The sequence below is a fragment of the Equus quagga genome, chromosome 5, assembly GCF_021613505.1.
Source record: "Equus quagga isolate Etosha38 chromosome 5, UCLA_HA_Equagga_1.0, whole genome shotgun sequence".
Taxonomy (NCBI): Eukaryota; Metazoa; Chordata; class Mammalia; order Perissodactyla; family Equidae; genus Equus; species Equus quagga.
The window spans coordinates 7062630-7090316 of NC_060271.1; the positions used below are offsets into that span (position 1 = coordinate 7062630).

The 27687-nt window shown below is 37.8% G+C and overlaps 1 protein-coding gene across 2 annotated transcripts in view; it reads right to left on the reverse strand.

Annotated features, from left to right (window-relative positions):
• The window catches only part of ZFYVE9 (zinc finger FYVE-type containing 9), a 138900-nt gene that overhangs the window by 7005 nt on the left and 104208 nt on the right, over positions 1–27687 (reverse strand). For both annotated transcript variants that reach the window (XM_046663332.1, XM_046663331.1), the window contains 5 exons: positions 22444–22548; positions 9841–9991; positions 7622–7702; positions 5145–5307; positions 1741–1846 (listed from right to left, as the gene is read on the reverse strand). In XM_046663332.1, the coding sequence (XP_046519288.1) occupies positions 1741–1846; positions 5145–5307; positions 7622–7702; positions 9841–9991; positions 22444–22548 (606 nt within the window). The remainder of the gene's footprint in view (positions 1–1740; positions 1847–5144; positions 5308–7621; positions 7703–9840; positions 9992–22443; positions 22549–27687) is intronic.

Genomic DNA, 27687 nt, shown 5'->3' on the forward strand with positions numbered 1-27687 from the left:
CATGCCCAATTTGCCTTTGTAAAATGGAAAGCCCCTGTCCTCTCTGGTTATTGTAAAGAGAAAATAATATAAAAGCATTATATAAAAGAGATATGCAAATACACAATGCTTATAGATACCAACTCCTAGCTTACAGCTCAGTAAGGGGCTTATACTAAGAATACTACAAAGCGGGGAGCTCTGAAGTCCTGTGCCCGATGCACTAGTGAGAACGGCAGCACGAAATGATGGGAAGAGCTCTAGACTGGGAGCCAGGAGACCTCTGGCCCTGCTCTGCCAGTAACTAGTAACAGAAAAGTCACAGGGCCTCTCTGAGCCTGTTTTCTCATTATGCAAATAAGATGGGTTGCCTCCCTACTTTTGAGGGAATGGAGGTCAAACTATTTTGTAAGCGATAAAACCGTTTTATATGTTCCAGACCCTGCATTACTCAAAATGTGTCAAAGGGATAATCATTACAAAGCAAGCAGCTAAAAACACTGAGTTGCATATGAAAACACCAAGCCTGGTATGAAAGATAAGTTCCTTGGAACAAGAGCTCGAGAACTGGAGAACCAGGTTCTGGTCTCTTGCTATTAGGAACCAGTCATGTGAACTTAGGCAAGGCACTTAACCTCTCATGGCCTCAGTGACCTTGTGTATAAAATGGAAAAGCTAGACGTCACAGTACTTTTTTAAAAATTAAGACTTTTAGGTGTGGCATACATATACAATGGAATACTACTCAGCCATAAAAAAGACAAAATCATCCCATTTGCAACAACACGGATGGACCTTGAGGGTATTATGTTAAGTGAAATAAGCCAGACAAAGACAAACTGTATAATTTCACTCATATGTGGAAGAAAAACACCAGGGACAAAGAGAACAGATTAGTGGTTACCAGAGGGTGAGGGGGTTGGGGTGGGGTCATAAGGGGTAAAGGGGCACATAAGTATGGTGACTGACAAATAATAATGTACAACTGAAATTTCACGTTATAAACTATTATGACCTCAATAAAATTTTAAAAAACAGAAAAAAATTAGGACTTTTAAAGCTAAAAGGAATCCTAGAGATTTTATAATTTAATGCTTTATTTTACAGATGAGTATAAATGAGGTTGAAAAGAAATTGAGACCCAGGACCTACCTGTTTATTCTCAGAGAATAAATTTTCTGATTTGTATGATATGTACACAGGGTGTCCCTGCTCGCTCCTCTCAGTTCCACGTAAGCCTCTAATACGGCTTTCAAATTAAGGAACAATAGTCTGGAAACAGCTTAGGCGTTGGCCAGATCTGGGTTTGAGTCAGGACTTTGCCATTACTTATTTACCCTGTAATCTTGGACAAGTTACTTAGTCTCTTTTTAGTTTTCTTCTTGGTGAAATAAGTTTATTTTTTAAAGACCGTGTTATCTAAGATAGTTTTATCTGTGAGTGCAGCATAACTAGCCCAGCTTTCTGAAGAAAACAGCAAAGATGGTATGTACCACTCAGAGATGCACCCTTCTTGAATTCCAATACAAACAAATCTCTAAAAGCTAGTGCATAGGAAGGAGGAGACGTCACACTGCTGCAGGCTGCAGTTGGTGGCTTTTCTCCCAGTGAGCTAAGATAGACCAGAAGGAACTGGTGTATAGAAGGTAAACAGAGAGATTTTTTTTTCTCATCCTCCAGAATCAGCCCAGAATGTGTCTCTGGGCCTAGCAAAAAATTGTGCTCAAAAGGGGTCAAGAATGCCAAGTTTCATTTGCTTACCTCTGTCCATCTGATGACTTTTCCATTTGCTTTATACTCTGATCCATGGAATATCTTCACGCTTGTTATAGATTCCATGGACTTCCCATCTATAGGACTTACGACACTAAAACAGAAGCAAAGGAAAGAGATGGAAGCACCTCTTGAAGTTAGGAGAACCCCTTCTCAAGTCTTGCTACTAATTACATTAGGTGCCTTGCTGAACATATCTGTGCAACACATCACAGCAACAATAAGCCACTGCACAAAAATGTATGTGAACAGAGCACGGGAAGGGCTGATGCACTGAAACAATTCGAAGAACACACACAGAAAAGGAGTCATGATTCCAGGAGCTGGTTCTTTTAACATAAAGAAACTGTTTACTCAAACTTGCTCTCTTCTTCCAGCCTTCCTTCAATGGACGCATGGCCACCCACCCACTCTCCCTCTCCCCTCTGCTGTCACAGCACTCTGCTCCCGACTGTAGTAACACTCACCATGTTGTATTCTTCATATGTTTGTGAATCTGCCTTACAAATAAACTTGTGAAGGGAAGGGAATATAATATACTCACCCCTGGGTGCTATATTCCCAGTTCTGACACACTGCTTGGAACACAGAGCTTAATGTTTGTTGATTAAAAGAATTATTTGATCAAGTACGTTAATTATGACAGTGCTGGTGTGAACTGGTGAACGAGTATCTATATTATCTATCACAACGAATTCCCTTCAGTGCTAAATTATCATTCCTAGATTCCTAAATAGAATGGCCACTTGTTATAATCCTTTTCTCTCCAAAATATAGCAAGTATAAATATGTGAAGATACACACTCATTCTGACGAGGATTCAAATTAGTTGTCACAGAGTTTGCAAACTCTTCCTAAGTTTTCACACTTGTTTATGTTTTTGAATCTCTAGGTATAAAATATCAAATTTAACTTTAACTTCAGTATCAGGGATTCATTTCATTTGCTTGAATTAAAATTATTTAAACAATGTTAAGTTTAATTTCTAACTCATCAAACAACAATGTCAAAAAAAGGCAGCCTCAGTCGATTAGCACTCTTTTGAGAGAGGATACCCAGACGATGCGGGACCAGCTGGAAAACATTCAATTTATACACTACAGACTAAACTCCTGAGTTCAAGAGTCTGCCCTGAGGGGTCTTGTCCTCTCTTCTAAGATGCTGTCTCTGGCACCCGTTGTAGGAAGGGGCAACCTGCTTGCTGCTACCGATACCTTACAGTATCAGATTATCAATTTTTTGGTCCTAATAACCATTTTCACTTCCAGCTATAACAGAGAATTAAACACAAATTGATTTTGAAATTAAATTTTCCTGTGAAGTATGAGAAGATAAAGGATTATTTGTAATAAGCAAATGCACTCATTGATATAGAAATTGCTTCTTCTTGTTCAATAGCAAAAGTTTTAAAATCTTTGTTTTTCTTAAATCCGGTGTGCCGGGTTGTAAATGTCCTCCATCTGCCTTTGCTCCTGCTACTCCCTCAGACTGCAGTGCTGGCTCTGCCACAACTACGTGGCAAATACTCATCTCACCAGATTCAGCTCAAGCAGCAGCCGTTTCTCTATGAGTTGTTCTTGACCACTGCCCTACCACCTCTACCCAGTTCCTGCTTTCCTTTTTATCTTCAGTGTATCCTAATGAGTTTTCTATGAGCATCTTCCATACTTTGGTGCACTTATTTATAACTATCTTCAAAACCAGAGTGAGCCACTTGTTAGCAGGGACTGTGTGGAATTCATTTTTTGTATTTCCAGAGGCCTGCATGTAGAATGATTGCCTGAAGATGAATGGATGGATGGGAGAAAGCTTAATACAATGAAGTATGATATATTCCTTCAATCAATCAATTTTTTAAAGCACCTACTAGGTGCCAGGCAATATTTTAGGTGCTGGTGATACAGATGTAAATAAACCAGACAAAAGCCCTGCCCTCATGGAGCTTACATCCCAGGGGCAATAGAATCAAATAAGTAAGTAAAACTATATTGTATGTTAGAGAAGTATAAGTGCTCTTGAGAAATGTAATGCAGGAAGTATTGGAGGTGGGACGGAAGAAATGTGCATGAGAGGGTTATAATTTAGATAGGTTGGCCAGGGAAGATCTTACTAAGAAAATGACATTTAGAAAAAACTTGAAGGCAGTGAGGGGGTGACTCATTTGGCTATCTAGGGGCAGGGTATAAGCTGAGAGAACAGCAAGTGGCAAGGCCTGAGGACAGACGTATAGCTGATGCGTTCAAACAAGAAGGCAAGCGTGGCTTCTGAGAAATAAGACGGTAGGCGGAGAGACACAGAGATTGTGTAAGGCCTTATAAGGTCATAAAAGACTTTGGCTTTTACCCTGAATGATAGTGGAAGCCAGTTAGGGGTTTTGAACAGAGAAGTGACATTACTCTGGCTGCTGCACTGGAAACAGATTAGGTTGGGGGGAGGGAGGAGGCCAAGACCAGAAACAAAGTACCCAATTAGGAGGCTACTGCAATAATCCACACCAAAGGAGGGTGGCAGTAGAAGCAGTGAGTAGTAGCACGATTCCGGTTATATTTTGAAGAAAAGCTAACAGGATTTACTGTTGGATTAGGTGTATGTGTGAGAGAAAGACAAGTGTCAAAGATGATTCCAAGTTTTGGCTTGAATCATCAGAATACAGCCGCCATATACTGGGCAAGAGTATAGGATTGAAGCCCAAGGAGGTGGTTTTAAGTCCTAGCCCTGCCATTTCCTAGCCTTGAGGAGTCATTTTGCCTTTTTGGTGCTTGTTCACTCCTCATCTGTATATGGGAATAACAACACTAGTTATTATATCAAATGAAATAACATTAGCAAAAGTGCTTTGAAAATGATAAAAGGCTTAGGTATTATTACTATTATTGCAGTAACTTTAGGATTGTTTTGTTTCATCAACTCCTTCCCTCCTCCTCCCTTCAAAAATATGCACAGAAACTCCTTCATAAATTAAGCCAAGAGGGGCCGGACCCGTGGCTGGAGTGGTTAAATTCGTGCACTCCGCTTTGGCGGCCCAGGGTTTCACTAGTTCAGATCCTGGGTGTGGACATGGCACCGCTCATCAGGCCACGCTGGGGCAGCGCCCCACATAGCACAACCAGAACATACAACTATGTACTGGGGGACTTTGGGGAGGAGGAGGAGGAGGAGAAGAAGAAGAAGAAAACGATTGGCAACAGATGTTAGCTCAGGTGCCAATCTTTACAAAAAATAAATTAATTAAGCCAAGAAACCAGAAATTTAAAATTCTATGTTATGTATACAACATATACATAACATATTTTTCTTAGGCAGGGCTTTCAGTTATAAAACACCAGTGTAGACAAAACCCAGAGCCTAGCCCCATAACTAAAAGCCACAAAGGGGAAGTTCACTGCATTTACCCCTTGTTGACATTCTTGTCGTCATCCACCCACTGGATGTGGATGTGCTCCTGGGGATCCTCGGCATCTGCCTTGCCACAGGTGATGGTGAAGTCCTTCATCTCCCGCAGCGCCTGTCTTAAGGCATCCATGTTCTCTGCCGTGATCTGGACCATAACTCCATCTGGGAATCAGCACCAAGACAGTACAGATAGAAACACCAAGCCAGGGAGAGGGGCAGATGAAACATGGTACCTGGCATCAGGCAACTCCCTCTAAGATTAAATGTAAAACTCTGCTCAGCTCTCTACAGCTGACAAAGAGGTTTTGTTCTCTGAGCTGAACCTCTTACTTATTGAAAGTGCTATGAGGGGCAAATGCAAGATGGGTTCTGCTTAAAACACCTGCTTGTTGACTTGACTTCAGACACAACTAAAAGTTTTTCCTGAGACTTCTCAAAGGGAAAACTTACACATGGTAACATCCCTCTTTTGGACTCACACAGCATTTTGTTCCTCTTTCCACTCTTGCATTTAGCATGCTCTAATCATGTGTATTTGTTTGCATCTCAGTCTCTCTCACCTTACTAAGATTGCCTGGCATACAGTGAATGCCCAGAAAATGTTTGTTAAATAAATCACTGAATAAACAACAGTAGTGGGATAGGCGATAAATCTATTTACTAACTAGCAATAAGGCAAACCTACCATATGGGTTTCACATGGGCTACAGATGGTAACTGTTTCTGGGCTGCTACCTACCTGAGTCAAAGGCACACACTGAAACTGAAGGTGAAAGTGGTCACATGCTGAGCAATTACCCTGCTTCACTGACACAAAATTTTGTCAGTTGAAATAATTTCTAAAGAGTTTCAATGAAGATTTCATAAATAGGCTGCCAATTGCTCTACTGACATACACAGTGAAATGCAAGACCTAAGAAATTCCCAACCCAAAGACTAAACATAACTTTTAAACACATTGCCTAGCATTTATAAGGATCTGTGTCAGTCAATTTATCATTTTTGACAATATTTAAAGGGTGTTTTTAAATTATCTTGTAAAGACAATTTCAAAGGTAGTCCATACTCGATCACATAGGCATTAACCTGTCAGTTAAGACCAAATGACTGTTATCGCCTAGATTTCTTAATGATTTCTTAATAACATGTTTCTGTTTTGTAATCAGAGTTGTGAAATTTAGTTGTAAAATACTGGTATACTTTATTCTTCACTGCTGTTTTAAGTTTACCAATAAAGGAGATCAAACCCAATACCTATTAACTTGTGTAAGATTATCTATGCATTTCAATTAATACTCTGGAATCCACCCTCAGGAAGAACTGCTTTCAGACAGGGCCCTGCAGTAAGCCACTGTGGAAATGAAAACCTGCTGTCATGTGTGGCAGATTGTACTTTCCAAAGAAGACGACAATATCTCCTGTCTCACATGCTTTTCTACAATGCTACCCCCTCCCATTTCCCCATCAACAAGTGGAGTCTAATTCCTCTCTCCTTGAATCTGGGCAGGCTTATGACTACTTCCAACACGAGGGTATGGTAGAAGTGACACTGTGCAACTTTCAAGTCTGGGTCACAAAAAGCAATGTGGCTTCTGCCTTGTTGCTAAGACTACGCATGCTTAGATTCCTGAGACACCATGTAAGAAGTCCAACGAGGCTGCCATGCTAAGGAGTCCAATGTATAAGTACTCCAATCATTACTCCTAGTCTTTAAATCATCCTAGGGCAGGCCCCAGACATGTGAGTGAACAAACCTTCAGATAATTCTAGCTCCCAGCCATCAAGTAACCGCCAGCCTTCAAGTTATCCCAATTGAGGCCCTGGACATCATTAAGCAGGGTCAAGCCATCCCTGCATTGCCCTGTCAAGTGCAGACCAGAGGAATCAGTGAGCATGATAAAATAATTGTCTTAAGCCATTAAGTTCTGGCTTAATTTGTTATGCAACAAGAGTAACCAGATCCAAATACAGTGAAGAATAATTGACAAAGAAAATAAACAGTATGCTCATTAGCCTTTCATTAACTTTCATTTAATTAACTTTTGTCAGGATATGTGTCATGTCTAATTATAACGAACCAGCAGGAAACATATCCCATTCTGTACCCCAAACGATGATTACAGCATTCTTGTGCGTAAGAGGGACTGAACTTCATCCATATATTTACAGATCTGCACCCAGTGATATATTTGAACTCAGACTACATCCCTAAGGTCCCTTATCCCAGAGCTCTGAAAAGCCATCTCTTAATTTTTATGTCACTATCCCATGGTATCTCTACCACTTACTCCCCTCTTTGGAGAACTAAGCATCCTTATGACAGTTTTAATTAGCTGAAGAGTGAGACACTATTGAATGAATAAGAAGAGTCAGAAGTCAACGGCAACAGTGTCAAGGCTCCCTTTAATGTCCTAAGTTTTCAGTTGTACAATTAGGATTGAACTAATGCAGACAAAGTAAGTAACTCATTCTTTACCTTCCACAATACTGGACTTGGCAAGATATCCTGAAGAGGATTTCAGAGCGCCACTGAACACAAAGAAACTGGCACCAGTCACTAAAATAGCAATAGAAATAGTTTAGTGAAGACATACCCTGAGATGGAGGGATTGAGAACAATAATGAAATGTTTGGTAGTTGAGTACTCCAACCATCATCATACAGAAAACAAAACATCAACTCTAGACACCACAATGTACAAGTAACCAATAATTTTGATGCTTATGATAGCTTTGGGAACGAGGTTTTAAGATATACTCTCCCATTTTGTTTTGCTCCTCTTCCAATCAAGAATCAAAGAATCTTACAAGCAAAGAAATCTTAGTGGTCAAGTCTAGGGCTTGGCCTGCAGCCGTTTTTTGTAAATAAAATTTTATTGGAACACAGCCATGTCCATTCGTTTACATACTGTCTATGGCAGTTTTTAAAGTACGATCCCAGAGTTGAGGTTGGTGACAAAGACCACAGGCCTGCAAAGCCTACAATATTTATCATCTAGCCATTCACAGAAGAAGTTTGCTGATTCCCTGATCTTATTCATTGATTTCCAGGGTTTTTTTTTAGATCAAATGTATTTTGAATATGGAGATATGGTTGCCAACTATTTTATTTAACAAGTGGAGCTATTAAAAAAACAAACACGTATTTTTAAAAGACAAACACCTGTTACCAGTATCTCCTCATAAAAGAAAGGATATTTAATTATATTCAGCTTTATGGAAACTTCACTACACTATGTTTTTTCTCCATATCTTAAATGGAACTGAGCTATTCCAACTTCCTACCCAGTGGTCCTACAATAACTCTAACAGGTAGATCATTCAGCCTTTGTCAGAGACTCCTACTGACAGGGACCCCACAATAGCACAAGGCAGCCCATTCTACTTCTGGATAACTGTGTTACAGAATGTTCTCTCGAATTGAGCCCAAATCTAGATAGCTATAGCTTTCACCCATTGGTACTGGTTTTGGCTTTTTGCAGCTATACAGAATAAGTTGAATTGTATTTCCACATAACAGAAAATTTTAGGAATAGAGACAGCTATTTTTCACCCTCTTCCAATCTATACTTTTCCAAATTAAACAATTATATTTTATTCAAGAGATCTTCCTTTGACCTAGTCCAGATTTCTCACAGGTCTTGAAACATCCTATGAAGACCCTCTAGTTTTAACAACATATATGATCAATTGCATTAATGACACCTGGAACTTATTCAAATATTTTAGATATGACTTTAATAGGGAGCATTGTGGACTTATCAGCTACCTTATTTTGGATATTGTATTTGAATATACATGTGCTAAGTATCTTTTATGCCTTTACTAAACAACTGATTTAAAAAATACACTGCAGACCTAGAGTATGTCTACTAGAGAAGTGTTTGATAAAGCGTACGAAAGAAAGCTGGTTTTGGGAGGTATTCTGAGGGGAAAAAAAGATTCATGGTCAAGTAAATTTAGGAAGGGCTAGGCACTATCCTCCTTTTGGAAAATCACAATACACATAGTTTGTTAAAGGCTCTGAAAAGTCCTGTAGTAAAGAAATTTGTTTAAACCTGTTTAACTCAGGATTTCTCAGTTTAATGTATTAAGCAAGACTGACTTATTTACGTAAATATTTTTTAAAACCGTAGAACCTGATAAGACACTTTAGGAAATGCCACAGTGAGCAGCGCTTCTTAAATTCTAATGAGCATTGGAATCACACAACTTGTTAAAATGAGGATTCTGCTTTAGCACATCTGGGGTGTAGATTCTTCATTTCTAAAAATCTCCTAAGTGATGAGACCACATTCTGAGGACCACTGAACCTAGAAGCCTTCCTTCGGAATCCTGTCAACCTACTAATTTACGTTCTGTGGGCATGGTCATTCAACGAGCTCCAAAGCTGCCTAAGCGTATTCTCACCATGGGGCCTGGTCTCCTACCTTCCAATTCCAGTGCCAATGCCCTGTCAATATCCTGAGGCGGTATTTTCAAAATGTTCCCCTCAAAAACAGAGGTCCCACCTGCAACTGTGAGTCTGGCTACTTGGGGAGTCAACCTAATCCTGGAGAATAAGCTTGGAAAGGTTAATTTAATCAAATTGTTTGTGGTCGCCTATCTAGAAAGTGAGTGCTATGGGGCTGAGAGATCCAATTCTGCAAGTCCAGTACAATCTCCTATTCTAATGTCAATCGGCTCAAATACTCACCCTTCCTGGGCTGACTGTGAATACTGATAGCCTGGGTCTGATAGTTCCCATCATCGTTCTGTACACACACGAGATGAGAGTCTGCCTTGTCATTGAAGCAGGCACCTCCTGCCAGGACATGCTCATTGGACTTGTTCATGGCTTTCATCATCTGCAATCAAAGATTAGGGGTAACTTGCTTATTCTGCCAAGAATGGGCATTTTTTTGGTCTGACATGGCACAACTCTTTCACCTTCTCAAAACCAAAACAGAATATTATTTTTATTAAAGTGTCAAACTGGCTACCAAATAGTGAAAAATCAATCACCATTAGTAAAAAATCAACAGATACAAAAATTCCCTCTGTAGTTTATAGGTGATTTGTATTACAACCTAAGCACATAACAATTTTGCATTCATTTTTTGTCTTTTTATTGCTGCACTAAACTCAAGTAACAAAAATCAGTTTAGCTAATTACAGTAGTTTTTCCCATCCACTGGATTCTCTAAAGATACATACACTGAAATTCTAAGTCAAAAGAATGTCCCTTCTTTTTCCACATCCACACAAAGAAGTGAGGGTTTTCCTCTAGAAATATATGAACTCCATTCTTTCTCAGTTTTACTAACTTATGTTTGAGATCTTCAATAAAATTACTTACTAATATTTTGCTTTGTTCTTACCAAAAGATTTAAGATAATTCTGAACCTTACCTGAAAAAACTCACGGGCCACCAGTTTGCGTCTAGTAAACAAATCTGAACTTATATTATCTCAATGCTAAACTTTGACTTCTGGTTGAAATAAGCTAATAATAATTTGTTTTTATTTCCCATTTTTTCCTTCATGCCATCCCATTTGTCCAACTTTCTTATCCGCTCCTTGAAAATGGCTTTGATTTTTTGAAAATTGATTCCAAAACTTTTATTTTACTTTGTTTTACTTCCCTCTTCCTCCTATATTATAAACTGCAGTAGCACAGTGTGAAAAACACCAGATGAGTCTTCTGATACATTTTCTATTTCTGCATCAACTATTTTAAAGTGAACTATTCAGTGACATTCAGTACATTCACAATGTTGTGCAACCAGCACTTTTATGTAGTTCCAAAACATTCCATCACTCCAAAGTAAAACCCCTTACTCTGCTATTTTATGTTGTCATTGGTTTTTTACAGCTATCCGAGCAGGTGTGAACCTATCGCTGCAGTTTTCATTTGCATTTCCCTAATGACTAATGATGTTAAGCACCTGTTTTTATGTGCTTGTTGGCCATTTGTGTATCTTCTTTGGAGAAATGTCTGTTCAAGTCCTTTGCCCATTTTTTCATTGGCTTGTCTGTCTTTTGTCATTGAGTTATAAGAGTTCTTCATATATTCTAGATATCAGACCTGTATCAGATATATGATTTGCAAATATTTTCTCCCATTGTGTAGGTTGTCTTTTCACTTTCTTATTAATGTCTTTGGATGTGCAAGTTTTTAATTTTTATTAAGTTCAATTTATCTATTTTTTCTTTTGTTGTTTGTGCTTTTAGTTCCATATCTAACAATCCATTGCCAAATCCAAGGTCCTGAAAATTTACCCTCATGTTTTATTCCAAGACCTTTGTGGTTTTAGCTCTTATGTACAGGTCATTGATCCATTCTGAGTTAAGTTTTGTATACAGTGTGAAATAGGGGTACAAGTTCATTCTTTGTACATGGCAATCCAGGTGTTCCAACACCATTTGTTGAAAACTATTCTTTCACTGTTGAATGGTCTTTGCACTCTTGTCAAAATGAACTGGCCATAAACATATGGATTTATTTCTGTATTCTTAATTCTATTCCATGGCAGAACCACACTGTTTTGATTACTGTAGCTATGCAGTAAGTTCTGAAATTGGGAAGTGTGAATCCTCCAATTTTGTTCTTTTACAAGATTATTTTGGCTCCAGGGCCCCTTGCAATTCCAAATGAGTATTGGCTTTTCCTTTCCTGCAAAAAAAGCCCATTAGAATTTAGATAGTGCTTGCACTGGATCTATAGATCACTCTTAAGTAGTACTGCCATCTTAATAATATTAAATCTTCTAATCCATGAACATGAGACATATTCCCATTTATTTAGGTCTTCTTCAATCTCTTTTAGCAATGTTTTGTAGTTTTTAGGGTACAAGTCTTTTACCTCCTTGGTCAAATTTGTTCCTAGGTATCATATCAATACATTCTAAGGTAGCATCATCTATTGTCTTTACTCTAACTCTTGCAAAGTTAATATTTTAATATATTATTATATCACCACAGACATCCAAACAATAATTGAAAGTTCTTCTCACATTGACATTTATCAACCTCACTAATCCAAACCACTTCTATCAGGGTTTTCTGAAGATTACTTTTACATAAGTCCTTTGCAAACAGAGTAAGTCAGCTGGAAGATTCCTACTTAGTAAAGTCAACTGATAAACTAATTTAGGTTCTCATTTGCAATTTACATTTGTATCACAAGAAAGAAACTGACATGATCACATATAGCAATTTTAAAGATGTTATATCCATCATTTCTTCCAAATCATTAGGCTAAAGTCGTTTCTAATTTTGTCTACATTAAGCAGATTAAGAAATATTTTCAATTCAGATATTCTGAATCAATTAGCTAGCCTTTTAAGTAATTGTTTTCTTGGATGTCAATTTTAAGCCGAGTGATATAAACCAACTTCATATTTCTTTAGAAATGAATGAACTGATTTTTTTCTCTTAAAATCATGTTATTTACACCAAGAGAACAGTTTCCCAGATATTCAAAGGACCTTACTGACTATAAAATAAACTTACACTTGTTATATGATGACATAAATAACTTACTTTCCATTTTAGTTGTGTTATTTATCTGCTCTATCAATACAAATTCTGTAATATCTCTTGTATCTATCCCTATCTTCACCATAGCTCAGGACCTAATTACCTCTCTGGACACAACCACCTTACAACTGGCTTTTCTACAGTCAGTCTCTATCAGTTCTGATTCATTCCACACGCTGTTCCCATATTTACCAAAGCACAGCTCTGACCACATCACATCTTCTTCACCTTGTCCTCTACTCAAAACTGCAAGCTTCCTATGTTCCAGCCCCAAACCAGCTTTCCTGCCTTCCTTCCCTTCCTTCCATATCCTTATATGCAGGACTACTTCCTAATGCACTACCATTTCCCACATCTGAGCTTTATTATATGCAGATATTTAGCCTCCCTTTTCTTCTCCCATACCCAAGCACCTGAAAAAGTTGCCCCCCAAATCAAGGCTTAGTAAGAATACCAATTCCTGCATGTAGCCTTCTTCAACTTCAGTCAGACAGCAATGTGACCATTGCCTTTGTTGAACTGCCATAGCACCTTATTTGTGTTCCTTATATGGCATCATCCACATTCAGTGTTGAATTATGATTAACAGCAAGGACTCAAGCCAGACTGCTTGTATTTCAATCCTGGCTTTGCTACTAACTGGTTGTGTGCCCTTGGGCAAGTTCCTCGATTTCTCTGTGTCTCAGTTTCCTCCTCTGTAAAACGGGATAATAAAAGTAATTATTTCATATAGTTATGAGGATTAAATTTATATTTATAAAGTGCTTAGAACAGCACCAAAAATGTAGTAGCACTGATTAAATGTTTGTTATATAAAATCTGTATGCTTGTCTCCTCCACCCTGCTTACAAAATTGTAAAGCAACCTTCAAACCAGCAACAAATAATTCAAATGAATACCTCTTATGAGATAATGGGATTCAGACCCTTCCTAAGAGCTCAAAAATTAGTGACAATGACACATTGATAAAGGCAGGGGAACCACTGCTGTGACAACAGTATGTGCAAAACAGCTAACACCTATAGAACGCCACCCATGAGCAAGGCACTGAGCTAAATGCCACATGCGTCTCATCTTGAAAGAACCATTTTAACCTACCAAGTACATAAGCTTTATCCTCCTGTGTTTCCCACCCCCAGAGTCTAACCATCCATGAAAATCATAAGAGCCAATTAAAAGCATACAGTTCTAGAATGAGTGCTGGGAGGAATGGGTGAGGAGTTATAACACCTAATTCACCTCTGAATTAACACACCATGCCCTTCAATTTCCTCTCTGAGATCTCACGTTAAAAAAGGACACTTCAGCCTTTTGATCTGAGTGGAAAGGACGTGCAGAGGAGGAGTTTAAGCAGGGCCTTGAGGAACATCTATAATTTGTATATAGTTTGCAAGGCTTAGCACAGGGCCTTGCTCATAGCAGGTACTCAATAAATATTTGCTGAACACATTAATTAGTAAACCATATAAGTAGGGATGGATTTGGAGGGTTTGTCTTATTCATGGAGTTATACTGAGAATAAGTGTTAGCACAATTTTAAAAAATTTTTTTGGTTCACTTATAATATCACATAGATTAGGTATTTAATAAAGTAAGTTTTAATGATTTAATCCCATAAACATTTATCAAGCGATTAACAATGACCATAGGTAGGAAGATCCATTGCAGAGGCATGGAAAAATCTATGAAAGTAAACCACTGCACCAGGGATTCAATGAAGAATAAAACACATGCTCTGCCCCCAAAGGGCTCAAAATTAAGAACAGGAAGGGATTCATACTCATCAGCTATACATGCTACACAAATAAAGGAAGCTGGGAAAACAGAAGAAAGAAAGATTGATATTGTCTGGGGGATGGAGAATTCTAGGGAGGTTTCTTAAAGGCATAACATTTGAATTGGCTTCGAAATCAGGAACAGAAGAAGAACACTCTGGATAAAGAGAAAAGCATGAGTGAAGGAAGAGAAACAGAACTTAGAAAGGAACACTGAGCAGGATAATGATGGAACAGGTAGAAAAATATCCGTTCCAGGAGATATTTAGGAAAAATATAAATATTAATTCTTCCAGGGGGCCAGCCCTGTGGCTGAGTGGTTAAGTTCTCGTGCTCCACTTTGGCAGCCCAGGGTTTCGCTGGTTCGGATCCTGGGCACAAACATGGCACCGCTCGTCAGGCCACGCTGAGGTGGCATCCCACATGCCACAACTAGAAGGACCCACAATTAAAATATACTACTATGTACTGGGGGGATTTGGGGAGAAAAACCAGAAAAAAATTTAAAAAATAATAATAATAATTCTTCCAGTTAGCTGTAGTTCACTTGCATTCAGAAGCTAACACCCACCTTTCCAGTCCTATGGGTGTACATATCTTCAATTATGAACCTTCACTCATTTGTTGAGCAAATACTTGTTGAGCATCTAATAAGTACCAGGACTATGTTCGTACTTGGTTTACTCAGTAGTGAATAAATCTCTTCCCTCATGGAATTTATATTCTTACGTGTGTATGAGGAGGAAATAAAAACAGTAAGTAAAATACATAAAATGTTAAACATTGATAACTGCTATACAGAAAAATAAAGCATGGACAAAGGACTAGGAGTCCTGGGAGGCGCCATTTAAAATAGGATAGTCGGGGGGCCCTTACTGAAAAGGGAGGGAAAAGTCATGGGAATATCTAGGGAAGAGCCTTACAGGCATTTAGAACAGCTGGTGCAATGGCCCTGTGGTGGCAGCATGGTGGCATGCCTGGCAGTTTCAAAGAAATCAAGGACAGTGTGGCTGTAGCTGAGCAACAGAAAGAGAAGAGATATAAGAAATTAGGTTAGAGAGATAATGGATTACGGAGTACAAATGGCATAGACAACTTCAGTCTTTATTTTGACTAGGATGAAAGATTTCTGGAGGACTCTGAGCAGAGGAGTGACATGATTTAACTTAGTTTTAATAGAATCACTAGGACTGCTGTGCTGAGAATAGGTTGACAGGGGAAAGGGTACCAACGGGACAACCAGTTAAGAGGCTACTGCACAAATCTAGGGCAGAGATGATGTTACCTTAAGCTAAGATTGGTTCAAGGATTGAGAGGTGGTTGCATTCTAGATATATTTGTGAGGTAGAGACAGCAGAATTTCCTGGTAGGTTGGACATGGGATACAAAACAAAGAAGACTTAAAGATGATTTCAAAGTTTCGGGCCTGGTAACTGGAAGGCTGGCACTGCCACTAACTTAGGGAAGGCTGCCAGAGGAGCAGGTTTTGAGGGAAGATCAGGAAGTCAGAGTTGAACTTGCTAAGGTTGAAACACCTATACAAGAGAGATATCAAGTGGGCAGTGAAGACACTCAAGTCTACAAAACAAGGGAGAGACTCAGGCTGGAGGAAGACATCAGTATAGAGACAGTATTTAAGGCCAGAGGACTGGATAGATCATCAAGGAAATGGATCAAGACAAATAAAACATACAAGGACTGAGCCCTTGGGTTTTCCAAAATGAGTGAGAAATGAAGTCGGAAAGGGGGATGTAAAGAGAAATTAAACTGTGGGACATGAGGGATGCCCTAGGAGTCCAGGGTTTCTTGTGGTACTTGAACATAATGAGATTAGAGCTGGTGGTCTCAAGGCCAAAAGCGGCAGCAAGGCTGTGAGTGCTGGGAGATAGGGAAAGCTAGGGGGTTAGCTAGAAGCCACTGTTCACCCCCATTAATGGGCAAGGAGACAGTCTTACTCTAAGCACACAAAGTTCAGCAGTGACCTCCTCTTGCAGTCAGTGGAGGTATAGCAGCCAGGGCTGCTTCTTGGGGATCCTTGCATTTTAATTTATACCTGTGGTTAAATACTATCTTCTATGTTTAACACTAGGAAAACTATACCAATAATCAATGGAACATCACCTCCTTCCTCTGCACTATTCTCCAGAGCACCTTTCACCAACTCCTTTCATTCTTTTGAAAAGAGGACTATCACCTCTTCTTCCCTAAGAGAAGAGAAATGTATTCCTTGAAGGCCAGAAAATAAAACATTCCGCAAACAGACTTCAAGGCCATCTGTTCTTGCTAGCATTACAATGAACTTTTGAAATTATGCTTTTGTAATTTCACATTTCTCTGGAGAATATATGTAGCTTTGAATTAAAATAAACCAAAGCTCCTATTTTAGAATCTTAGAGTGGGAAAGAATCTCAAGAGGCCATTCAGCCTAAATTATACAAGATGGAGAATTGCACAGATACATGATTTCACAGATTCTTGTGTTATATCACAACCAGCATAACCTTTCCTACTCCTGTCTCTTTGGTTTTGAGCAAAGGGTTAATAAAACTTTGTTCCTTTTTGCTTGCAACTTTGACATTAGCTTAATTCTTTGACTCTATTCCCCCAGTGACCTGATAAAAGTTTGAATGTCCACTATATTATTAGAAAAAAAATGCTTTATTTTTTACAGTTATATTTAAAATAATTGACAAAATACATTTTCAAGTGTGCAATTTGATGAATTTTGACTTCTGTATACAACTTTAAAAGTAACACTCGAAATCACTCTACTCTGTTCCATTGATCTATATACATATACATTTTCACCAAAACAATACTGTCTTGATGAATCTACCTTTAAAATAAGCCTTAACATCAGGTAGTGTAAATCTTTCAATTATGTTCTTTTTCAAAGTTGTTTTGGCTATTCTAGGTTCTTCGCATCTCCACATAAATTTTAGAATCAGCATCTCAATTTCTACCAAAAAAGTCTGCGGGCATTTTGATTGCGATTGTGTTGAAGCTATGGGTCAATTTGGGAAGTACTGACATCCTAACAATATTGAGTCTTCCGATCCATAAACACAGCATTTCCCTTCATTTATTTGGGTCTTCTTTAATGTCTCTTAGCAATGTTTTGTAGCTTTCATTGTACAGGTATAGCAGATGATCTGTTAAATTTACCCCTAAGTATGTCATATTTTTCATGCTATTATATTGTTTTTAAATTCCAATTTCTGAACGTCTATTTCAGTATACAGAAATACAACTGATTGTTACACAATGACCTTGAAACTTTGCTAAATTCACTTATTAAATCTAGCAGCTATTTTGTAAATTCCTTAGAATTTCTTACATAAACAATTATATTATCCGTGAATGAAGACAATCTTATTTCTTCCAATTTGTATTCATCTTATTTTGTTTTCATGCTTTATTACATTGGCTAGAAGCTTCACTGAGATTTTGAATAGAAATAAGAGTAGACATCCTCTCCTTGTTGCTAATCCTAAAGAGGAGGCATTCAATCTGTCACCATTAGATATAACAATTCTAAGTTTTTTGTAGATGCTCTTCACTAGGTTGTGGAAGTTCTCTTCTATTCTCAGACTGCCAAGATACACACACACACACACACACACACACATTATCTTGAATGGAAGTAGGATTTCATCAAATGCTTTTGCTGCATCATCTGGTTTTCCTTTTTTATCCTGCTGATATGGTGAGTTACAGACTGACTTTTGAATGTTAAACCAACTAAGCATTCTTGGAATAAACCCCACTTAGTCATGATGTCCCTTATCATTTTGTGTGCCGTTGGACTGGATTTACTAAAAATTTGTTATGTATTGAGGCAACTATCTTCATGAGTGATATTGGTCTGTAGTTTTCATTTCTTTTTTTCTTCTTTTTTTCCTCCCCAGAGCCCCAGTGCATACCTGTATATTTTAAGTCCTTCTAAGTCTTCTATGTGAGCTGCTGCCACAGCACGGCTACCGACAGACAAGTGGTGTGGTTCCGTGACCAGGAACTGAACTCGGGCTGCTGAACAGTGAGAGTGCTGATCTTTAAGCACTAGGCCATCAGGGCTGGCTCTAGTTTTCATTTCTTGTAAATTTTTTTTCCTGATCTTGTTATGGCGTTAATGCTGGCCTTATGGAATGAGATTCCTCTCTCATCTCTTCTCTGAGAGTGTTTGTACAAACTGGTGTTATTTTTCCCTTTGTTATTTGGTAAAAGTCACCAGGGAAACCATCTGGACCTGGACTTTTCTTTGTGGGAAGGTTTATAACAATAAATTCAATTATTTCAACAGATACAGGGCTATTCAGGTTATCTATTTCTTCTTGGGAGATACTGGAGAGCTTGATATTCAAGGAATTTGTCCATTTTGGACATGTACTGGCACAAACATGTCCATAATATACCCTTAGTGTCCTTTTTCCTGTCTATAGGACCTGTAATGATATCCCTCTCTCTCATATCTCATAATGGTAATTGTGTTTTCACTATCTATCTAAACACTCTGACTAGAAGTTTCTCAATTTTCTTGCTTTCAAGAACTAGCTTTTGGTCTCACTTTTCTTAATTGTTTTTCTGTCTTCTATTTCATGAATTGCTGGTCTCTATTATTTCCTTTCTTCTGTTTACTTGTGTTTCATTTGCTTTTCATTTTCTAATTTCCTAAGGTAAAAGAATAAGTCATTGATTTGAGATGTCTTTTTCCCTTAAATGTAAATGTTTAATCCTATCAATTTCTCTCTAATCACTGCTTTAGCTGAATCCTATAAGTTCTGATATGCCATGTTTTCACTTTCAATCAGCTCAAAATATTTTCTTATATTCCTTTAGGTTTCTTCTTTGACCCATGGGTTATTGAAAAGTGTGTATTTTGTTTCCAAATATTTGGGAATTTTCTAGAGATCTTTCTGGTATTGATTTCTAATTTAATCCTCTTGTGGTCAGACCTTATTCAGTATGATTTGAATCATTTTAAATTTATTAAGACTTCTTTTATACCACAGAATATGGTCTATCTTGTAAATGTTCCCTGTGCAATGGAAAAGAATGTGCATTCTGCTGTTGGGTAGAGTGTTCTATAAAAATCAATAAAGTCTAATTAGTTGACAGTGTTGTTCAAGTTTTCTACATCCTTGATGACTTTCTGTCTACTACTTCTATCAATTATTGAAGAAGCGTTATTGAAATCTCCAAGTGTACTTGTGGATTTGTCTATTCATCCTTGTAGTTCTATCAGTTCTTCCTTCATGCATTTTGAAGCTCTGTTATTAGATGCATAAATGTTTGTTATATCCTTTTGATGAACTGATCCCCTTATAATTATGAAATGTGCCTCTTTATTGCTGGTAATATTGTTTATTCTGAAATACACTTTGATATTCCCTATCCACTTAAGCTTTCTTTTAATTTATTTATTTGGTGAGGAAGATTGTCTCTGAGCTAACATCTGTTGTCAATCTTCTTCTTTTTGCTTGAAGAAGATTGTGCCTGAGCTAAAATCTGTGCCAATCTTCTTCTATTTTGTATGTGGAATGCCACTACAGCATGGCTTCATGAGCAGTACGTAGGTCCACGCCCAGGACCCGAACCTGCGAACCCTGGGCCACCAAAGTGGAGTGCACAAACTTAACCACTATGCCACCAGGCCAGCCCCTCAAGCTTTCTTTTGATTAGTATTACTATGGTATAGCTATTTCCTTTCTTTTACATTTAAACTATTTGTGTCATATTTCAAGTGGTTTTCTTATTCACAGCATATAGTTGAATCTTCATTTACATTTACAGGACATTTATATTTACACGAACATTTACAAACATCTCCTCCATGGAACATGCTGCTCTGGCTGTTGAAAAGTGAAACATTTCTTACTGTTCTATTTATCAGAGCTCTTCCTTCTCTGAACCTTTAGTAAACTTGCAATAAATTTCAGCACTTATTTTCATATTGTTTTATCTATATTAGTTCTGTTTCATGTCTTCATTCAATAGATATTTCTTGTGCAACTACTCTATACTAGTTATTAAGTAAACAAGACAGACATAGTCTCTCACAGAAATAAAAGTCTAGTAGAGAAAATAGAAACTGAATGAGGAATTACAAATGTAATGAGTGTCACAGATAAGATATGTAGAATTCTAGGGATGTTTGTAACAGGGAGAGTTACCCCAGTTGGGAGTTAAAGGAAATCTTATCTGAGAAAATTGTCACTTAAGCTGACACTTGAAAAATGAGTGAGGGTTGGGCAGGTGAAGAACAGAGGAAGTGCACATCAATAAGGAAATAGCTTGTGCAAAGGGTATAGAGCAAAAGAGAACATAGTTTAGAAAATGAAAAGACAGACTATGGGCTATAAACAGAGAATAATGAATGAGAAGAAAGATAAAATACTATGGTGATTAAATGAAATAATGTATAAGAAATTACTTTTTCAACTATTAGACACAATTCAACTGTCCAAGACTGTGAGAGACGAAATTGAGTTGAGTTGAAATAAAAACTGAATTAGAAGAGAAGTCAGTCTGCTAAATCAGATTAAGAAAAATAAGTGATATTAATTGGTAAACTTTATTGAAAATGAAATGTAATAAATGACAAGAAATATAGTTATTGTTTTTAAACAAAGATTTCTGAACTAGCATAACCATAAACCTAGGAGGCAAAATTCAGATAAAGAAAGATAATATGAATGGCAGCTGTTGTCATGAATGTCCTCTGTCAGTAATGAAATAATTATGGAGGCCTCACAGCTTTCATAGATGTAACTGCATAAACAGATCCAACCTCCAAACACAAAGCACCGTCTTGCAAACACTGAGGATAGCAATGTATATTACCTGCTTGGGGATGACATCTGATTATCTTACTTGTAAGCTCCCAGAAGGCAAACATAATGTTCTTATTCATCTTTGTATTTGTAGGGCACAAATTACGTAAAAATAGTTCACTTTAAAGATTTGACTCTACCTAGTCTAGCCTATTACTGTTTGATATTCCAAGGTAAGACTATCTAACAACTAAGACCTGCTAACTGTATCCCAGAAAAAATTAAGCATATATTCTAGCTACTATTTTCTACTGTCCTGAAAAAAGACACTGCATGGAAAGCAATGAGTAAAGGCTTTCTTCACATAGGTCATTCTCATAACAACACTGAGCCCTGAGTTTTTAAGTCCAGCGAGACATTTATGTGATTCTAAGTGCATACCAAGTACAAAATGTTTACAGAATGAATGAGTAGGTGAATACATGGCTGAAGGAAGAAGGCAAAAAAGAAAGAAGGAAGACAGGGAAGGAGAAAATTATTTTATATCAAGAGATAGTGGAAGAAATAATTAAGAAGTTACTACCCTGCCTAATAAAACAACACATTTTAACAATTCTTATATCAAACTAAGTTTTAAAATAAAATTTCTCTTTTAAACCACAATGATTATTATGAGACATTTTAGAACTGATTTAAGAAAATTTTTAAATTCAAGAAAGACTTCACATGGCAAACAAGCAAAGAGTATTATTTACATAATTCTGTTAATATGTGCATAGTATACACAATTTCATTTTAGTTACAAAATACATCTTAATTCAAGATGCAATCATTTACTTTTGCAACCTTACATAAGAGCCATTTTGAGACTTACAGTGAGCTGTGCTTAAACATTAAGAACAGTCAAAAACAATATATACTTACAGTAAGAGGGAAAAATGAAAAGATTCTAGCACTAATGTTATAAAGTTAAGTTTATACCTTAACCGAAATGCAAATCTATCACTGATTATTATAGCATCAAAAGGTCAAAAAGCACAACCAATGACTAAATAAATCGCTAATTTAACGTCTTGCCTATTATGAAATTCCCCATGATTGATCTAAGTCATACACTATTATGAACTGATTTCACTGTCAATTAATTAAAAATAAGATTTATATGTAATCATGTATTTTTCATCTTCATTCATGTATTCAATTATGAAAAATAAGCCTTCATGGTAAATCTTACCTCATTGTATCTGTTGCTGGGAATTTTGATGCTGGTTTTCCGAACTTCCATATCAACCACCAAACCTTGAACTACTGGCAATGTATACTGGTAATTTCTGAAGTCCTGGGCAAAAGCAGATTGAAGTGAAATAAAGAATTCATCAATGGAAGGATATGATTTATAGTAATAAAACTAGCACAAATGGAAAGAATGTCAAAGTTTAAAGATCTTATTTGCTTAAATAATAAGCAAATGTGTAATGAAAGTCCCACTATGTGTATTCTAGCTCTCCAATTAGACTGTAACCTCTTATAAGTAGACCAAACAGTTTCATATACCCCTTATATCCAATATTAAGCAAATATGTGAATGCTTACCCTGTTTTATCACCACTTAACATTTTCTGTATTTATTTGTTAACTCCTCCCTCTGAGGTAAGCTCCAAGAGTGTTTTATTCTTGTTACATCTCAAATGCCTGGAGCATCCCAGGCACTCAACAAATTTAGGAGGGTAAAACACATACACACACACACACCACATCCAGTGTGGCTGAGGCAAAGTGAGTGAGAGTGGTTGGAGCAGAGGTCAAAGTGAGAGCACGCAGCTAGGCTTTGTAGGGTCCTGCAGGCCACCATAAGGATCTCTGCTTTTAATCTGAAAAGGCTTTTGACCTATTTTAACAGGTCTCTCTGACTTCCTGGTAAAGAAAGATAGTAAGGGAGCAAGGATAGAAGGAAGGAGATCAAATAAACATAATAAAAATAATCCAGGCAAGAGACAGTGATAAATTGGACCAAGATGTGAACAGTTCAAAAGGTGGTGAGAAGTGGTCAGATTCTAGATATATTCTGAAGGGAAAACTGACAATGTTTGCCACTGGACTGGATGTAGAATGTGGAAAAAAGATAAAAGCCAAAGATGATGCTGAATTTTATGGCGTAAGCCACTAGAAGACTGGAACTGCCATTTACCGAGATGTGGAATATAATGTGAAAGCGAAGGTGGCAAGTCAGAAGGCGGTAGGAGAAGAACCAAGAAAGAATGGTGTCCTAGATGCTAAGAAAAGAAAATATATAGATACTGGTAAGTGGTTGCATGGAACTTTGTGAAAATTGTCTTATGATTGTTTTATTTACTCAGGGAAATTGGGGTTAGGTTATCAGCTGAAAGGAAAGGAGAGGAAGTATCAGAAATTTGAGAAGAGATAATGTACAAATAGTCATCTAGGAGACAAGAATGTATTATGGAACAGGAAAGATTGCCAGGTAGGTCTGAGAGCTTCCTTAATGGTATTGGTCATGAATCTAAGTAAGGCCAGTGAGTACGCTACTCCTTTTGTCTTCACTCATATTCAGGCTTGAATATAATAACGAAGGAAGAATTAGATCACACAGGTATGGTCAAGTGACTTTTCTGGGGGGGCAAGGGGTGAGGAAGATTGGCCCTGAGCTAACATCCTTGCTCATCTTCCTCTAGTTTATTTGTGGGACACCTGCCACAGCATGGCTTGATAAGCAGTGTGTAGGTCCGCACCTGGGATCTGAAGTGGCAAACCCCAGGCCACCAAAGCGGAGTGCACGAACTTAACTGCTACACACCCAGGCTGGCCCCAGCCAATCTTCCTTTTTTTGCTTGAGGAAGTTTGTCACCGAACTAACATCCATGCCAACTTTCCTCTACTTTTTATGTGAGACGCTACCACAGCACTGCTTGATGAGCAGTGTGTAGGTCTGTGCCCAGGATCCGAACCTGTGAACTTGGGGCTGCTGAAGCAGAGCGTGCAAACTTAACGACTATGCAACTGGGCCTACCTCTCAAGAGACTTTTGATACAGGTGCAAAGGCAAATAAATGAAGAGGGGATAGTCTTTTTGACAATCATAGTGGAACATATGGATGTACAAATGGAAAAGAAAAAACTTCAAACAATACTTGACAATCATAGACAAAAATTAACTAACAATGAATCACAGACCTAAATATAAAACTATAAACTTTTTAGAAGAAAACGTGGGAGAACACATCTGTGATGTGAGTTTAGTCAATAAGTTCGTAGGTGATACAAAAAACAAGCCCCATTAAAAAATTAATAAATTGGACTTTAACAAAATTAGAAAGTTTTGTTCTCTGAAAGATACTGTTAAGAGAATAAAAAGATAAACCCCAGACTAGGAGATAATATTTACAAATGATACAAATCTACCAAAGGACTAGTATTCAGAATATACGAAAAACCCTCAAAATTCAATAATAAAACAACAATCAAATTATTTAAATGGGCAACAATCTGAACATTCTGAACATTCACTAAAATCTGAACAAAAATGTGAACATTCACTAAAGAAGATACAAAGAAGGCAAATAAGTACATGAAAAGATATTCAAAATCATTCATTATAAAAAACATACAAATTAAAATCACAAAAATTAAAACCACTAAAGTCCTATTGGAATGGCAAAAAATAAAAACAAAAAATAAGGGGGACAGCCCAGTGGTGCAGCAGTTAAGTTTGCACGTTCTGCTTCTCAGCAGCCTGGGGTTCGCTGGTTTGGATTCTGGGTGCGGACACGGCACCGCTTTGCAAAAAACTATGCTCTGGTAGGCACCCCACATATAAAGTAGAGGAAGATGGGCAGGGATGCTAGCTCAGGGCCAGTCTTCCTCAGCAAAACGAGGAGGACTGGCAGTAGTTGGCTCAGGGCTAATCTTCCTCAAAAACAAACAAAAAAAAAAAAAAGAAGAAGAAGAAAACAAATGTAGGCAAAAAAAAAAAAAGGTGTTCTTGTACTTTACTGATGAATGCAAAATACTGCAGGCATTTTGGAAACAGTTTCACAGTTCCTTATAATGTTACACATCAATTATGGCTCAACTATCCTACTCCTAGATATTTACCCAAGAGAAATGAAAACTAATGTTCATACAAAATTTCATATATGAATGTGTATAGCAGCTTTATTCATAGTCACCAAAAACTAGAAACAACCCAAACATCCATCACCAGGTGAATGAATAAACTGTGGTTCATACAAAGAACTGAACACTTCAGCAATAAAAATGAACGAACTATTGATACTAAAGGGTACCGGAATATGCCATCCCAAAATATGCCTCTTGTTAATCACTCTTTGGCCAATCTAATTTACAGGGCCCCAGGTGAAGAACCTAAGATGAGCAGAGGAAAAAGATTTTATTTCCTCCCCAACATACATATATCACCATAGATGAATTGCAAATGCATTATAAGTAAAAGAAGCGAGATCAAAAAGGCTACATACTGTATAACTCCAATTATATGACAGTCTGAAAAAGCTAAAACTATAAAGACAGAGGATCAACAGTTACCAGACAGTAGGGGTGCACCAACAAATTTTTTGGAGTGATGGGACTGTTCTGTATCTTGATTGTGACAGTAGTAGTAAGATAATTCTATACACTTGTCAAAACTCTTAGAAATGTACTTTAAAAAAGGTAAATTTTACTGTATATAAATTAAAAGAACACTTTTTTAAATAATGAGGAAGGTTTAACCAGGGTCTACATTTTGACAGGACACCACATGAGAGGGCGAAAGAAACAAAGGAACTAGAATTATCTAAAAAAGTGACCTGAATGATGACACCATGGACGCTTAAGATAGGTAAAGAGAAAAGCAAGGGGAGGGGAGACATAGAAAGGTGTTGGAATCAATAGATTCCAATAGATTCTCTGGTAAGCCAGAGACAGAGAGGGTGGTAATGAGAGCACAATTCTTCAGCAGACAATTCAACATATGTTGTATAAATAAATCGACAGGGGCCATAAAAATCTTAGGCTTTGTTGCTAAATTATGGGATAAATACCTCCTTTTCATTCCAAAGCAGATTAAAGTCAGCAAGAAAAATTATCTTGTCAAAAACATGACTAAAGGAGTGACGTCAGTATCATGGCAGAGTGAGCTCTCCCAGTGATCTCTCCTCTCCACGGTACAACCAAAAAGACATTCATATTGCAACAGAAAACATCCACACAACACAAAAGACGTGTGAGAGACCCACGCAACCTACGTCAGAAGGTGGAGAGGCTGGAGCCCCCCTCCTCGGAGGTGGAATGGAGTAAGAGAAAGTGTTGCTCCCTCCCCAAAGACTGCGATCCGGGGACTGTGTGCAGCCTCCAAGAAGGAAGGAAGGGAGGAGAGTGTGCCCCTTCTCAGCAACATCAAAGATCCCCAAGGTCCCTCGAAGCCTACAGGGAAAGCCCCTACCGAGGTGACTAGTTGTTGCAGGGCTGACCTCATCAAGCCAACACCCCAGGAGAGCAGATAGTGAGGGCAGAACGAGAAAACCCTGAGAGCACAGAGAAGAAAGTGCCCCTCCCCCAACCTGCCCAGTGCCAGCTCCAGCACCTGGGATCCTGGCAGAATGCAGAGAGCTCAGAATACACAGCTCTTGAACCCCACCCAGTAGCAATAGGTGGTAACTGCGACCAAATGACACCACAATGCTCAAAAATAGAGCCACGCCCTCTAGCAGTATCAAAAATTATATTAAGTCTCCAGGCCAGAAGGAAAATGGTAAGTACCCATAAATCAATCCTGAAGACACAGAAATATATAATCTAAATGACAGAGAATTCAAAATAGCTATCATCAAGAAACTCAATGAGTTAAAAGAAAATGTAGAGAAACAATTCAACAAGTTCAGGAGGTATTTCAAAAAAGAGATTGAAACTATAAATAAGAATGAATCAGACATACTGGAGATGAAAGACACAATGGATGAGATAAAAAAAATATGGATTCCCTGAGTGCTCAAGTGGATATCATCAAGGAGCGAATCAGCATAATTGAGGACAGACATATTGAAATGCTCCAGATAGAGAAGGAAAACTAAGACTAAAAAGAAATGAATAAAGTCTGAGAAATAGCCAACTCAATTAGGAAATGCAACATAAGAATTATAGGTATTCAAGAAGAAAAGGAGAAGGAGAATGGAGCAGAAAGCTTATTAAAAGAAATAATAGCAGAGAACTTCCCAAACTTGGGGAAGGAGAAGGAAATCCACATGAAAGAGGCTAGCAGATCTCCTAAATATGTCAATGTAAAAATATGGCAAGGCATATAGTAGTGAAACTGGCAAAAGTGAATGACAAAGAAAAAATACTAAGGGCAGCAAGACAGAAGAAAATAACCTACAAAGGAAGGCCTATCAGGCTTTTAGTGGATTTCTCTGCAGAAACCTTACAGGCTAGGAGAGACAGGAATGACATATTTAAATCTTTGA